At 33.8% G+C, this 17,215-nt stretch overlaps 4 protein-coding genes across 4 annotated transcripts; all 4 read right to left on the bottom strand.

The window, feature by feature from the left end:
• Positions 1–930: 930 nt before the first annotated feature.
• LOTGIDRAFT_162006 (hypothetical protein) lies at positions 931–3,212 on the bottom strand (the record flags this gene model as incomplete). Its single annotated transcript, XM_009057941.1, has 4 exons — positions 931–1,158; positions 1,422–1,601; positions 2,802–2,891; positions 3,096–3,212. 4 exons carry the CDS (start codon positions 3,210–3,212, stop codon positions 931–933), a joined length of 615 nt encoding a protein of 204 aa, XP_009056189.1.
• A 649-nt stretch (positions 3,213–3,861) lies between these two features.
• Positions 3,862–4,350, bottom strand: LOTGIDRAFT_162005 (hypothetical protein; the record flags this gene model as incomplete). The annotated part of the gene is made up of 1 exon (XM_009057940.1): positions 3,862–4,350. The coding sequence occupies one exon, from the start codon at positions 4,348–4,350 to the stop codon at positions 3,862–3,864; it is 489 nt and encodes a 162-aa protein (XP_009056188.1).
• Positions 4,351–11,349: 6,999 nt separating this feature from the next.
• LOTGIDRAFT_162004 (hypothetical protein) lies at positions 11,350–12,646 on the bottom strand (the record flags this gene model as incomplete). Its single annotated transcript, XM_009057939.1, has 3 exons — positions 11,350–11,457; positions 12,130–12,226; positions 12,330–12,646. The coding sequence occupies 3 exons, from the start codon at positions 12,644–12,646 to the stop codon at positions 11,350–11,352; spliced, it is 522 nt and encodes a 173-aa protein (XP_009056187.1).
• Positions 12,647–13,504: 858 nt separating this feature from the next.
• LOTGIDRAFT_162003 (hypothetical protein) lies at positions 13,505–16,259 on the bottom strand (the record flags this gene model as incomplete). Its single annotated transcript, XM_009057938.1, has 4 exons — positions 13,505–13,818; positions 14,097–14,160; positions 15,042–15,172; positions 15,503–16,259. 4 exons carry the CDS (start codon positions 16,257–16,259, stop codon positions 13,505–13,507), a joined length of 1,266 nt encoding a protein of 421 aa, XP_009056186.1.
• Between the last annotated feature and the right edge of the window lie 956 nt (positions 16,260–17,215).

Here is a 17,215-nt window from a genome sequence, read left to right as displayed (position 1 = left end):
ACCTTATATGTATGAACCCTTGACTCAAGATCGAGAAAATTCCTCGGATTCGGGAAGTGATACTGATAGGCCTAGCGACTCCGACGAAACCCAAGCTAGTGCTAATGGCGTCCCTTTTGACGAATGGTATTTATCAGCCGATCTTATATATTTATTTTTTTTTAAACAACTCGTTGGCAAGATTTCTTTCTAACTCGAATTTTCGAGTAAAATAAATGAAGTTAATGAAAAACTAATCTTGCTATGTATTACCTTCCATGAAGGATTTGAAGCAAACTGCCCCAACCCGTATGTTTTAGAGACATCATATTACGAATACATCCAAGATAACTGACCACTTGGTGAAAAAGAACTTTTACACGAGTATGATCGTATTTTTAATTACACTATTGCACTGAAGTGTTTTTATCATTTCAATATAATTAATAATTTCATCATTCATACTATAATATAACCGCTTGCACTTGCTCTCAATCTAAACTATTTGTTGGTAAACATGTTCTTCCAAAACAATTATATTTGTACTATTATTTAGTGAAATTTTCTAAACAAAATTGTTTTTTTTCCCCAGAGTTTACAGGTATATAGCATACAGTCGGTTTTTAAGATGGATTTGGCAAATTTTAGGAAAGAGAAACAGGTGTTTTGCCAGCATGTGCTGTAACAAAGACATTTCAATTCCAGCATGGCTAAACATAGTTTAGGTCTATACAGGGCTTCTACCAGAAAACATGATTGCACCTGCAATAAGTAAATTTCCAATCGGCATGTTGTTCAGTTGTGGCTGGCTTTCCCAAGAGTGTGAATAACCACATGTTGTGCAATCAATGTTCACAACTAACATTGAACCTCTTATGATTTTGTTGACAATATTTGGTGTTGCACAAAATTTACAAAGTTTAAATAAGGAATCAATAGAAGATTCAAAAACTACAAATTTTCTTTCTTCAGCTGGTTGAGTTGGTTCAATTCTTGCTTTTCCACCAATGGAGTCCAATCAGGATCAGATGAATTAGAAATAAAACTACAGTTGAGATCATCTGCTTCTTCTATGTCACATAATACCAAATCAGTCTGTGTTTCAATCTCCCATGTAGTTGGTTTGAGATGGGATTCTTCTAATAATATGTCTGTCTGTATACCAACATTTCTTCTGGGCTAAAACACATTAATATTCCATAATACATAAACTGTACAACTGTATTTATTACAGGCTAAATGCAACATCTTAATTACTTTGCACCACACAATATTGCCCCATTAATGTATAAGCCATGTTAAGAATTGCAGGTCATGGGTTTTTCCCTGCTACTGTCATTTCAAGACATGTAAAATACCGGTACTGATTGTGACATCATAATCAGACATCCTGATTTGACCAGATGTACAAGCAGATAATTGCAAAAAAAATAAGTTCTTACAGTGAGGTTTTTTGGAGTCTGTGTAAATGTATGCAAGCGTGAAGCTGTCTCGTCATCTTGCATACTGGCACTAAATACACTTGACTGTATTGCAATATTTGATACTGGAGGCTCATTTTCAATTTCCTCTACATCAGTGGCAGTTGACCTACATTCAGATTTTGTTAGAGATTTTAGTGTCTGAAAATATGAAAAAAATACATTGCAAAACTATCTTGAGATCTAAAGAGTGAAGCGGTGAGGTGTTCATATAAGATTGAAGTTTATATGTATTTTAGTAGAAGAAATAAATAATCCTTTTTTTTTCTTTACATGACTTTACCGATGATTTGTCGAGATAATTGACTTGAAGCTGACTTATACATGAGTTTGACAACCAACCAACCGAGCACTATCGTTATACGAAATATGATTAGTCTTCTATTTATAAACCACAGTGATTATCCAATCATCATATACGTAACAGAACAAAAACAAATTAAGGGAGACAATAAAGCACGCTCCTCGTCCAAGACAACAATATAGCGGAGACAAATAGTATTATTATGACAGGCCTACCGATCAGAGTAATATTACAGATTTCGCGGAATTTTCATAAAATTTGCGATAATCGATATTGAAATTTCTTATCGCCTATATCTATAGTTATCGATACACAGCGAAAAACATTTAAAAAGTAGGCCTTGGCTACTTACCGAAAGTGCTCAACTTTTAACCACAGCCTTCGATTGCCTCTTCATCTTTGTTGTTGATAGATCTGCTACAGACCAGTCAGTTAATTTTTTCTCTTCTTGGTTACTTTTGAGAAATAAAAAATGGTTGGAATAGCATCAGTTTTCAAAGGTAAGATCTTGTAGCCAACGGATTTTGCAATCTCAAGGTCCATCGCGAACTGGTCTTTTTCGAAGTGAGTCATGCACAATCTGGAATTCTCATTAGGTTCGAAGCCAGCTCTCTTTAAATTGATCACCCAACGTTTACACAAATTCGGATCTGACGGAAGGCAGCACATAAAACCATCTTATATTTTTTACCAATACGACTTATCAAAATAAGCAAGCAATAGGAATATCCAATATGGCAGGAACGTTATTCTGACACGATGTTCCGACCTGACGTCACAATAAGCGAGATCAGATTAGAGCAAGTGAAGACAATATCCCACTTCTACGGCTAATATCTCTTGAACGGGAGTGAACAAAAATATAATTTCTTTTACATTTTATTTTTGATATAAAAAACTTCATAAAAACAGCAAAATTGACGTTTTTAAAAATTTCATTTCCTATGACCTTTAAGATTATTTTTTTAGGTGGGGTATATCTATTTTAAATAGATGACCATATTAAATTGCTTCATATGAATTATTTATTTACAAACCTTATGTGTATCCAAATGTTTAAGGAGGATAGTTACCGGTATATCTGTCATGCATATCAAACACCTTTCTTTGACACAATCTTCTGAAGGCTATAAATATAATGGAAACCAAAAAATATATTTACAAAAATAATCCTCTTCAAGATCTGAATAGAACAAGCACCAAAGATTAAGAAAGAGTAAGCATACTGGATTTACAGTGGACAATGAGTAAAGACAGATAATATAATATCGTATTTTAATACATACACTTTAAGCCTTTTGTATATCATTCCAATAAGGATAATATTTTACCTTTGATTCTTCATCATCCACATGAGACATATCCTGTAGATTATTCTGTAGAGGTCTTATACATATAGCCTGACCTATGCAGTTATCAAAAGCTAGATGTTTTCGTGGTATAGCCATTCCTTGATGCTGGTAATATTTCTAGGAAGGTTCAGTTTAAGGACCTCATCAGCTCAAACCAACTAGCATATTTAAGTTTTGGGAAAGTAGAAATCAGAATGGAATGAAAATATTTTTCATCATCATCATTCTTATCAAACAATATTTTTTTTCCACCGAGTCCAGCCCCAGTTAAGGCCAATTTAGTACATTTATCTGGAATGCTTTCCTGAAAATAAAAGAAAGTGGCTTAACCAACAATTTTCATTATTTTTATAAGCAGACTATAAGATTACGAGCAGGCCTGATATAAAACTATTGTCTCAATGAATCTGTAATCTGTACTCATGAATATTAATAAGCTTGAAGCTGATTGACAGTGTGATGTTTATTAATATAACTCAAGTCTGTTTAAAAGACATAAAGTTTATTCACGTGTTTTATATAAAATTAATAATCATATAAGATGGAGTCTCGTCTGATGACGTCACATAGGTAAAGGGACATAACTCTGTTTCACATATAACATAATTATTGTGTTCTGTACTAATGGTACAGTATAACCTTTATGTAAGACCAATATCCTTACATCTCCCTTTTCACAAATAAGAAATAACTTAAACAATTTTCGTTTAAGGCACTTTTAGAACAAATGAATGAATACTGACAATTAACAATTTTCTAATAATCTATCTGGTGGACGAGTATGCCTCTTAGGTCTATCCAAGGTATGAATATCAGTGTGACTAATATCTTCATTTTCATTACTAATGTTATGCATTGAGTTTGGTATCAATAATAAATCTTTTCGATTTCTGCGAAATAATACATCATTATCTAATTTCACAAGATAAGATCTAGGGGCTACTAATCTAATTATAGTACCTTTGTTTGACCAAGTATTATTATTACAATTAATAACTCTAACAATATTTCCTGGTTCAAGTGACCGTAAACTTCTAGTTGAATTTTTATCATAGTATAACTTTTGATTTTCTCTTAACTCTTCTCTTTTCTTAACAACATTTTTAGAATTGGGTACATTTAATAAATCTGTTTTAATGGGAAGATTAGTACGTAAATTTCTATTCATCAATAATTCTGATGGAGATAGTTCAATATGTTTTAGTGGGGTAGTTCTGTAAGCTAATAAACCCATTTCAACATCTTCATTACTTTCAAAACATTTCATATAAATTAATTTTATAGTTTGAACAGTTTTCTCTGCTAACCCATTTGACTGAGGGTATCTAGGACTACTAGTAACATGTTGAAAATCCCAACTTTTAGCAAATGATACAAATTCAACACTATTAAAGCATGGACCATTATCACTCAGTAATTCTGAAGGTATGCAAAGTCTAGCAAATACACTTTTTAAAACACTTATTACACATTTTGTTGTCTGACTAGATAATTGAATAACTTCTGGATAATTACTATAAGAATCAACAATAACAATATAATATTTCTTATCAAGTTCAAATAAATCAGTAGAAACTTTCTCCCAAGGACGCTTTGCTAATTTATAACTCATTAATGGTTCTGATGTTTGCTTTCGTTGATATTTTTGACAACTTTCACAATGCTTGACCATGTCTGTTATGTCATTATTAATATTAGGCCAAAACATAACTTGTCTTGCTCCAATAAGTTAATAACTCTTTTCTACAATCTGATTTAGAGTTAGGCCAACCTTTTAATATAACTTCTTTTAATGAACATAATGTTACATCTTTGACAGTCTCATTCTTAATCTCATCTAATTTTCTATCAGATATAGGTAATGATTCTAATACACCACATACATAAGAATTTACATGTTTGATTACAATGAATAGTAGGGGCTCTTGATAACATATCAGAAATATACATATATTTACCTGGTACATAAGTTAATCTAAAATCATACTTTTGTAACCTTAATCTTAGCTATCAGAGGTTTATGATCTGTTTCTATTTCAAATGTTTGACCATAAACATACTGGTGAAATCTTTCACATGCATATGTCAAAGCTAAAGTTTCACGCTCAATTGATGCATATCTACTTTCAGTTTCAGTGATTGCTCTAGAACCATATGCTATAATAAACCAATCATTATCATGTTTTTGTTGTAATACACAACCTATTCCTTTCATACTTGCATCAGTTGATATTTTAATAGGCTTACATGGATCATAAAATTTCAAAATAGGATCACTAGAAACTAATAATTTCAGTTCTTCAAATGACTTTTGATGATTAGGAGTCCAATCCCTAATATTTCTTTTATCTAGTAAAGTTCTTAATGTAGATGTCTTCTGACAAGTCTGGTAAGAATCTTGCCAAATAGTTAATCATACCAAGAAATCTTTGCAAATCTTGTTTACATTTTAGAATTTCCATATCATTAATAGCACTAACTTTACCTTATCAGGTTTTAAACCGTCTTTTGAAACTATATCACCTAAGAACACTAATTCTGAAACACCTATTTCACATTTATCTTTGTTTAACTTTAAACCTACTTCACGAGCTTTTAATAACACTTGTTTTAGACGATAATCATGTTCCTCTTCATTCGATCCCCAAATAATAATGTCATCCATAGAAGTATCTACTCCTGGCATATGTTCAAATAATTGATGAATTGTTCTATGATAGATTTCTGGCGCTGAACTTATACCAAATGGAAGTCGCTTAAATCTGTAACGACCAAAAGGGGTATTAAAAGTACACAAATATGAACTTTCTTCATTAAGCTTTAATTGCCAAAATCCATTTGAAGCATCCAATTTTGACAAAACCGCTGCATTAGCGAATCTACTAGTGATTTCTTCACGAGTCGGTAGTTTGTAATGTTCTCGACAAATTTCTTTATTCAGATTTCTGGGGTCTAAACATATTCTGATTTTACCATTACTTTTATAGACTACACACAAACTATTCACCCAATCTGTTGGTTCTTCTACACTGGCTATAATATCATTCTTCTCCATTCTATCAAGTTCTTCTTGTAAAATATCTTGTATAGCAAATGGAACTGCTCTACATGCTTCATGCTGGTTGTGCTCCTTCTTTTAGTTTTATATTGACATGACCTGGCAAACAACCTTGACCTTTAAATAAATCTTCAAATTCTTCAAAGAATTTATCAGCTGACTTCTTATTATCTACCATATACACAAGTTTAACTAAACCAATCTGTTCACAAGATTTTCTTCCTAAAATAGGTTTTACATCACCATTACAAATATAAAACAATGTCTTGAATATATGAGACTTATATTCAACATCCAAAATACATTGACCTATCACAGGAATGTTAGTATTGTTATAAGCTTTAAGTTGCACACTACATCTTTTCAATTTAGGTTTCTTAATAAGTTTATCAAAGTCTTTCTTTGCCAACAAATTACCATCTGATCCTGAGTCTAATTTCAGTGGAATAATCACTTTATTAATAGTTATTGGAACTGTCCAAGCATCTTTATCTGTGACTGTTTGATTCAATACTGTATCAATGAAAAATTCTTCTTCTTCTTCACCATGTTCTATAGTGTATACTATCTTCTTATTATTATCTCTGTATCTTGAAGAATTCTGTCTATCATAATTTCTACCATTTTGGTTATTACTGACACTGTCATGACTATCTCTTGATCTGCACATCTTCTTAAAATGATTAAATCTATTACAGCTATGACATTTCTGACCTTTGGCTGGACACATAGACATATTTCTATGCTCAGGGTAACCACATGCTGAACATTTTCTTCTACTATCTTGACTAGGCATATAGTTATCACTAGGTTTTGTAGGTGGTCTGTATGGTCTTCTGTATCTATTCTTAGATTTCTGCACTGCATGTATATCAGATTCACTTTCTGTTTTCTCTGAAAACTTCTTCATATGTTTAGCAGTTGTCTCAGCTATTCTACATAAATCTATACATCTATCTAAATTAACATCTTCTGTTAATAATTTTCTTCTTAATTTATCATCTGTGATTCCTGCTATGATTCTATCAACAATAAATCCATCTCTTAATTCCCCTAATCCACAATCTTTTGCTAATCTTTTTAGTTCTATCAAAAACTGGTCAAATGTTTCATCTGGTTTCTGCTTCCTTTCAAAGAATTCATGTCTCTCAATGGTATGATGAGTTTTTGGATTGCAAAAGGTTTCAAATTTCTCAACCAATGGCTCTATCTTGTCTATTTCATCTCTGGTAAAAGTAAAAGTATTGTAAACTTCAATAGCATCTTCTCCTGCAAGTGAGAACGTAGCACATTGAATCTTCTGTGATTTGGAGTCCTTTCCGGTTGACGTTATATATAAATTATATGCTTGCAAATATCTTCTCCAATTTTCACTTTTATTTCCAGACAAATCCAACTTTTTAGGTATTGGAAGGTCATAAATAGAAGCCATGTTGATCACTAATGTGGACTAGACCACTTCTGACACCATGTGATGTTTATTAATATAACTCAAGTCTGTTTAAAAGACATAAAGTTTATTCACGTGTTTTATATAAAATTAATAATCATATAAGATGGAGTCTCGTCTGATGACGTCACATAGGTAAAGGGACATAACTCTGTTTCACATATAACATAATTATTGTGTTCTGTACTAATGGTACAGTATAACCTTTATGTAAGACCAATATCCTTACAGACAGGAAAGAAGAACCAATTAAAGGAGAGTTACTAAAAAGTAAAACGATCTTTATAACAGTTTTATTCTAAGCAACTCGTACCCAATTGAAATAATAAAATTAATAGCAAAACTTATTAAAACACTAGAACATGCTTAAAAAACACTGTGTTACATTTCCGCAATACAGTTTATTTGTTTAACCTAATTAACATAACGGTGCACACGGCGAATGTCGACAAACTAAGACCACCGTGACACTATTATCCAGAACGAGTAATTAGTTGAACTTATATCAAAAAAGAGGCTAGATAATCTTGACCACATTTCTTGCAACTCGTTAGTGTTTTGATAATTGAAACCCTATCTTGATTTATTAATCTCAATTATTCAATCAATAAAGATGTTTATTTACTAAAGAAAACAGCTTAAAGACTCGTACAGTGACGAATATTCTGTCAAAATTGCTCTCTTTTTACTTCTTGGTTAACAGATAATCTCAAATCAGACCTGGTTACCTGTGAAATACTACCTGAAATCGGTTAACTGATTAACCGTTTCAACACTAGTGTTCAATATATATAGATTTGACTGTACATAAAAATGAAAATTACCATTTTTACTCTGTGTTTTTTTGGTTCTATTATCATAATCGTCATCTTCATCAGTGAAACTGAATTCATCCTTACCAGCTTAAAAATAACAACAACAATAATAATAAGAATAAAAATTAAAGACTTCCTGTTCCAGTTTTACTAAAACAAATGGCAAAATTATTTAAAAAATGGCGTTAACCCCTCAAATAAAGGGTCACATACTCCAAATTTTGTATGCAACACACTGTCTTCTTATGATTGATACATATGCCAAGTTTCATTCACTTATCTTAAATAGTAACAAAGTTATGCTCCGTATACATGTACATGTATGTGCCGATGGGAGAGATCTATTAGGGCTGATTTTAAATGAAAATGATTAGCTTTTTATATTCACTCTTTTCGGTTTTGGCTGTTTCAATGATTTTTATCTAGAATCAATAAATTTGTTTTTTGAGGAATTTAAATTGTTTAGACAACTCTTTATATCAACCATGAAAGAAAAACTTGTAAAAACTTACCATCTTTAATAGCAGGTATCATTATCAAGATCCAAAGCCTCTGTCAAATCTTGTGTCGATACTACAAAATGAAGACATAAATTTTTTCAAAATTAACATTGTCATATTTCATTTGATAAGAGTTACTTCGAATCAAAAGTAACAATTTGCTTTATCTTACACCAATTATCATATTTAAATTTCTATTAATTTACAATACAAATGGTCTCTATCATCTCTTTAATACAAATATTATTATGGTATATGATTGATTGTTATCTGTGCTCTGTACTTGAATTTTGAAAAAAGTAATTAACAGCTAATTCAGCAAATAAATATATATGTGTCGCTAGCGTGTATGCGTAGCTCACTAGCTTGCTAGTTTGAGCACTCTGCGATGACATCACATAATAATGTGGGATCATCTGAGGTGGCTTTATAGCCAAACCTCAACTCCAGTATCAGCACTGGACTGATGAGGCCCAGAAGGCCGAAACAGTACAATTTGCAGTTAGATATGCTCCTTGATTCATGCCTTGTTGAGCACTCTATCTGGGGTGTACCATTGCCGCTAGCGTGTATGCGTAGCTCACTAGCTTGTTAGTGTGAGCACTCTGATATCACATAATTATGTGGGATCATCTCATAGTTTTTGCTGAACCCTGGAAATGCCACACTCACTTCTTGTCCATATTAATGAAGAGGGTTTGTATGTTCTAAACACTTTTTTTTGTTCAAGAGAATATAGAAAAATGCTTACCATCACAATCATCTACTGTGTGATTAAATACTATTTCTATTTCTAAATGATATACAAGATTATTATAATTATCTTGATTCTGCTGAAGCATTCACAAATTAACCTAGTTGTCATGAATTGTTAAACATGTGCACCCAGTTTTAACTGGTCATACAATCGATGAAAAACCAGCACTTGAAAGTCTTAATCCGCATTATTTTAAAATTTACTATTTCAGACAAAGGTGTTTTTGAATGAATACAGTCAATGGTTCTTCCTGGAAGATGTTCATGATCTTTAGTTTCATCAGTTAACATTATGATATTCATAAAATGCATTTCATGTTCTAAATGTGGTAGAAATGATATAGAAATACTTGCCATCCATCTGAATTTCTTGCAGTTTCTTTCCTGCATACCTTGAAGTAAGATTAAACTCTTGCATAAGCATCAGCTTTGCCATGTCAATTCTTTCAATCAAACCAGACGTTTGTCTTTAATGTATTTAATGTACATCCATAGAATGCCCCAAGTGGTTTAGTAACCATTAATGCTGAATTGGATTCAGATCGAAAATCTGCAAAATAAATTTGTTTACTCTATACTATACATATGAATACTTGTAATAATTTACTTGTTTTTGTTAGTATGAGCATAACAATAGCAATCATATCCAAAATGTTTGTGTTTCACTGGGTGACAACTCCTTCTGAAAATTGCAGCATCCACAGATAATTTATTTTTAATCCAACTTCTAAAAAGTGAATCGATCGCTCCTTAACTTGGATTATAGGCGAGGTGATGCGATGATGTCAGCCATACATAGCATAGCAAACTCTGATGATTGTGACCCTGTTATTTACATCACGAATAATCATCATGACAACTCGAAGAACGTACAACGATTGCCAGACCGATTCAGTCGGATTCTACAAGATACAAAGAGCGCAAAACTTCAATAGCTGAGATGAAGTGTACAATACATATAGGTGAATTCATTAAGTCTCACTCGTGAATCCCTCGTCGATTCCGATACTGAAATTTGTTTTGGACAATGTCAATGTCAACTTTAGATTAATTATGTTCTTCAGGCCAAAATATTTGCAGTATAGAGCCTTTAATATAAATGACATTATACAATAAGATCTTATTCTTACTTGAGAAATTGTAGCTGTATATTTGCGCATGTTGACCTTGTAATTTTGACAATTCAATTTCTTTGCATAATGATTTTAGGCTGTCTTAAGCTCTTTAATACACCATGTTCTGTTAAATATGTAAATACAATAAGTTAATGAATGAAATTATGAAGTATTGATTGGTCAATAGCACAATTTTGGTTTGAATGGACTTGTGTTAGAGCAAAATGGTTTGTATTTTTAACGCAGCATGGTCGATTTCAAAATTGTGCAAAATCAGTGGCACCTAATGTAACAAGAAAATGAGTGGGCCAAAGAAATTCATGACTAGAGTTTTTGTGTGTACCTTAGCATGTGTCATGAATCCCTGAAGCAATGTGATTGGTAAACACCGTGGGAACATATTCCAATGCCATGTGGCTACTACTTTTATTTACTATGCCATCGTAAAACAAAATAATTATAGCCACATCAACACAAGCAGATTTCGCAAATTCTAAGTGAATTTTAAAAAAGTTCTTACTGGCATTGGGAAACAAATATCAATTGGAATCGTATATCACAGCATTGGATCTGTTTTCTGCAATAGCTAAATACTTTAACAGGGCCTTCGTATCACTTGGCACAATGACAGGTACACCATTACCATTCTGAAAAAAATTTGATCTATTCATAAAAAAAAATACCATAAGTTATGTTGAAGCCACAATGTAAAAGATAACAAATGCTAACAGGCGATGACGTCATCATAAAGCTTGATAGTTGTGACAAAGAGGAAAAATTACATATAGATGAGATCATCCAGTCTCGATCAAAAAAACATCGTCCTTTCCCGATATTGAAATGTAAACAACAGTGATAATGTTTGAATGCTAACATATTTGCGTAGAATTGATGGATTTTGACAATTTTTGGATAAAGTCCATATTTTGATGTCAACTTTGGGGTAGTTATGTTCTCCATTTACTTTTATCTCTAACATAGGCTGCTTTAGAGAGCAAATATAGGCTATCATTGCATTGGCTTCGAAATTAGATTTATATCAGATTATATTCATCATTCACTGCATTTGACAGGCTTCATTACAGATGACAATACGTCTCGACTTAAATGTACATCTATTTGATATCTGAGCTGAAATACATGTATTTCACAATAAATAAATATTGACACATTAATGTTCCCATATCTCCAGGCCACATATTCTTTAATCTGGGATCAAGACAACCACTAGGTCAGCTAAACAACTTAGACAACAAATACTGCCAGTGTTATCTAAATATATAAATTTAAAATGTATTCAACTTCAATCAACTCCTTACCTTACCATGGATTTCAATTAAGTCTTGACTTGTCAGTAGATAATTTTCTAGTGCAGTTAATCCTTCTCGCATTGATTTTTTAATATTAGTTAAACAGCTTTTTATTTGAACTGATTAACAGGTCAATATCATTTGAAAGGTCGGCAAAACAATGTTTTCATGGATTTGTCAACACTTTTATATTATAAGTTTCATCTTACCTCATTCCCTCCACTTTACCAGATCTGCGTTTGTTGAACAAAAGTATTCTTGTTTCTGCTAGAACCCCAACTCTTCTGTAATTCAAATAACGTGAATCTTTTAAGTTTAGTTGCTTAATTTCTCCTTTGATGTGTTGTTGTAATTTTACCAGGTCGTCTGCTTCTGGTAAGCTGTGTTCTTTGTTGAATCTTCGGTATGATAATGTTGTGGTTGCTAGTTTCCTCACCTTAATTGACCATTCAAATTTTATCAATTTAAATAAATCTTTGCACTGAGATACCTTCTCAGGATTTTGAGTTTTTATAGCTTCTGCCATTTGGCAGCAATCATGCGTTTTAAGTCATAACTTATTTTCAAAGCTGTGGATGGAGTTTTCAAATCTTCTTCATCATCAAGTTGAGGCAGGCAAAGCAGTTAACAGATCACATCTAACCAGGTCTAAGAAACTCCTCCATACTATGTTTTGAACACCCAGTCTCGTTTTCTCACGTGAATAAGATATCTAGCTGCATCTCTCATTCTAGCAGAGGCATAGTATTTTCTCTTTAAACGGTTACCAAACTTTTTTAACAGCCACTAATTGCCTAAGCAAATGATCAAAGAGTCAGATTTTGTGATTTTGTCATTATAGTGAATACTTCTTGTTTTAGTGCTCTACTAGCAACCGAACTCAGTGTATTTGTGGCTTCTAAGCTTCTAACATGGGAGTTCTTTTTTGGTCAATTTGATAATTTTATTACCACATAAAACATTCGCCGGACAATTCTTTCGGTGGGTAACAAGGGTGTTTCTGATTTTCAGCCATACAAAACACCCTGGACAAGGTCCATACTCGGAAATATCAAGTTGTTCGTGTGAATGCCTGGCCAAAACAATTTCCCCTTCACCTTCTTGCAGTACTTTTAAGTTATGCTTATGATCTCCCTCACTTCGAAGCAAGTCCCACTTTGCTTTCACATGTCTTATGTTTTTTACCAAGGCTGCTTATCATATAATATAGATCTTTCATTTCTATCTGGTTTTTGTGTTTTCTTAAATGTTTTGAAATATTAGTCTTTATCAACCCACAAAATTTGCAGGCATGTGCCCGGGTCCATACTGTTTGTTTTTTTTCTCTTTCCATTTCTACCAAACTTGCATTTGAGTACTTTTCTATAATAAATTTTGTTGTAGTTTATGTCACGCTTTGCATACATGTTTCTTCTTTTTTCACTGTTTTTCCTTGGTCTTCATTATCTTGGTGATTTCCCTCTCCATATTTATCTCTATCTTCATCATCACCATGATCATCATTCTTATCTTTTTCATCATGATCATCGTCATCTCCCTCTTCTTCATATTTATCTCCATGATTATAATCATGATCATTATCATCTTCCTCTTTATCTTCTTCATTGCAAGTTTGATCCAACTTATCTTTTTCATCAACATGATCATCTTCATCATCATCTTTTTCATCATTATCATCATCTTTTTCATCATTATAATCTTCATCATGATGATACTTTTCTTCATATCACACTTCGTTTCTATCTTGTTAACAGGGTCTTTTTTTTCTCACTCTGTTAGCCTCAAAACAAGCTTCTCCCCGTGTGATGCCAACAGCCTGGACCCCTTGGACAGAGAAGTCAACTCTCCAGATTCTGGCCTTTTACCCGATTGATGCAGACTTTGATAGATTTGCCCTATTGCAATATCATTTTTTTGTAACGTTTTGATCTCCGTATCATTATAGAGAGGAAGCCAATTTGGATCTGGTACAACACCTTCACCTTCAATAACATTACACATATTCCCTTGCTCATTTGAAAACTGACTTCCTATCTTGACCTGAAACAGAAACAGCTTTAGACTCACTCAAATTCTTAGAAGCCTCTTGAACCAAAGACTGCAAGTGTTCTGGTACTGCGGAGGATTTCGAGGCATCCCGTTAGGTACACTATTCACTTCATTAACACTCTCCACCCTACCTATTGTAGTACCAACAGGAATCTCTATATCCCTATCATTCATGTTCAAAATACAAGTTGTTAAATCTTTACAATCAATCAAAGAACGTGCCAATAGCAATTTTTGGTTCAATATATAATCGTTTGGTTCTAACAGCATATCCTATCAGCAACAAACATAACCACCTTCTCGGATCTCGCAAGAATGGTTACCATTTCCATTGTATTCATATGTGCACATGTCAAAACACCAGTCCTGGGAGAAAGGGCTATGCTGCCTTTTCCTGAAGACATGGTCATTTTATCAAAATTCAAATTGCTCTTATTCCTCAATACAAAATCCATGCCTAAAATTCCATTTAAGGGCATATCGACCACCAAGAAATTATGTTTAAAGGGTATATCACATAATTTGAATTCCAAATGTATTAGTTCTAAAGGATGTATGGGTCGACCATCAGCATAATGAAGGGCAGAATTAATATCATATAACTTAGGCCTATCTTTGTTCGATATTTTAAGAAAATCAACAAATGACATCAACAAAAAAGTTGACCCTATGTCCAATAACAGATGCCTTTCCCCTACGCCACACACTTTCATTGGCACATAACAACATGGAGCAACGAAACGTTCGACAACTCTAGATTGTTGACTTTCTTCATTACAGTCATCACCCTCCTCAATCTTCCCAAACTTTACATCCAAGTCGTGTACTTGGCCGCTGGCCCCTTCCGTTTCAGAAGCCCTATGACTCATTACCTCCGATAGAACCACCTCCACATCATCATTCTGTTTCCCCTTAATTTGCATTACTGATGAGGCATCAAGAACATCCTTTCTCTCGTCCCTATGTGGCACCTTAAGTTGAGGGCAATTAGGCTTAATATGTCCTGTATTACCACAATGATAGCAACGAACTCGAGAAATCGGTTCTATTTCCCTTGCAGTTTGTGACAGGCAAGGTCTATAAAATTCAGTAGCCCCTACATTTGACCTATAACCCTATATCCCTCTTCATGTCTAAGATACCCCTCATCCTCAAACCTATTCCTCCTAACACCACCTATCCTTTGATCCTGAAACTCTCTATCATACCTATCAAAATTTTGATTACGAAATCTGTCCCGTGGCCACTCAATAGCTTTATACTCAATTGCAGCCGAAATTGCTTGATTAACATTTTGAGGATGAGACAACATGTTTTTCTAACTCATGATTACCTAAACCATATATGTACTGATCAACAATATGATATTCTAAACTCTCAGGATACGAATGAGGGAAAGCCTTAAAAGCTAACCGCTGTAAATCGTAACCAAAGTGAGACAGTGACTCGCTACCACGTCGCCTTCTATTTCTGAACTCAATTTGATGAGCCGCAAGTCTCTCTCCTGGGTTAAACCTATTAGTCAAAGCCAACTTAACCTCTTCATAACTATCAAGCTGGGATGAACTCAAAGTACTTAACAACTTCAAAGCAGGACCACTTAAGCACATTATAAGCTGCTGGGCTTTTTCATAGGGATCCCACATATTCCAATTTGCCACCCTCTCAAACTGCATGATAAACTCAGACCACTCAGTATGCTGACAGTCAAACTTATCAGGCTCTTTTTCCTTCCTTGCAATTTGCCTGTGAACAGTGCGATGAAGAGATGACATATTTGGTTGAGTATTACCGAACCCTGTGTCAGTATATGTTCTGGGTGCAGATGTATGCGAGAATCTGCCTGGTTTGAAACGAGGGGTTAACGGAACATAAGACCCGACAGGTAAGCCTATATTTCTCTGGCATAGAGTTTCCTCGTCACTATCAAATCCTGTAAATAGACCCTTATACTCTGTCCCAGACCTCTCCCTACCAGAATCAAAATCTGCCAAATCAGCATTCCGAGAAGGCACTTCCGACTGTGTGTTAATTTCGACCCTACCTTCCTCATTACTACCGTGAGTGGGAAACTTAAAGCCTTTTTCCATGTTTTAACTAAATGTACACTAAATCCTTAAAGCAAACACTACAATAAACACTACCATATCCTACCGAAACTACACTTCCTCTAGAGAAATTCACAGTGTCCTGGCAAGCTTGCCAAAAATTCTGTAGAAGGAGGAAATCTAGGGCAGTTATTTCAGACCAAAAACCCCCAACCCAAACATCAATCCTATCGTGTCTCAATACACCAAGAGTTCCTGGTTCTTTCAGGATACTGTGATCTCAATAGGAAGTAATAAATAATTAAACAAAAACACATTTATTAACTCAAGACAAGACATCACAGAACGAATTTCAAACAACACATTTACACAAACATTCAAAACCCCTGATTCAAGACCAAAGTCCCCGTTTTAGATCAGTCTATCTGAACGAGCGTTATGTTCCCTGATTCAGATTTGACTGGAAACCAAACCGACCCAAGGCAACCACAACCCCAAATCAAACAGCCAGATCGTCTGACTAAGGTAAGAGCCAACTCTTTGAGCTGAGTGTTATAACTCCCACAGAACGAACATGCTTACCCTGAGCCGTCTACCGACCAACTGCCTGTAATAAGATACAATTGAGCGTTTTATAGTGTTTGCCCACGAAAATCCCGTGCAATACTAAAGTCAATTCATTGGTCGAATCCACACTCGATTGATGAAACGTACAAAATAATCCGCAAACTCCAACTTCCGGTGCGTATCAAATTACAGTACATTTAATATGCCACCTGCTACATTAGGTTATTTATAATCGAGCTAGAAATACGAGTGTCCCACCATTAGATGCGAAAACAAAAAAAAAGTGAAAATGACCAAATATGGCATATATGAGGTTTCAAGCGGTCACCCACGATATGTGACAGTTGAACAACAATCAACAATTAACGATACAATATGCAAGATTTTAAGACACTGAAATCAATACAAACACATTTTTTTGACATTCTGAA

Source organism: Lottia gigantea (genome assembly GCF_000327385.1).
Source record: "Lottia gigantea unplaced genomic scaffold LOTGIsca_32, whole genome shotgun sequence".
Taxonomy (NCBI): Eukaryota; Metazoa; Mollusca; class Gastropoda; family Lottiidae; genus Lottia; species Lottia gigantea.
The sequence above is the reverse complement of the archived record's forward strand: the minus strand, read 5'-3'. Positions and strand labels throughout refer to the sequence as shown.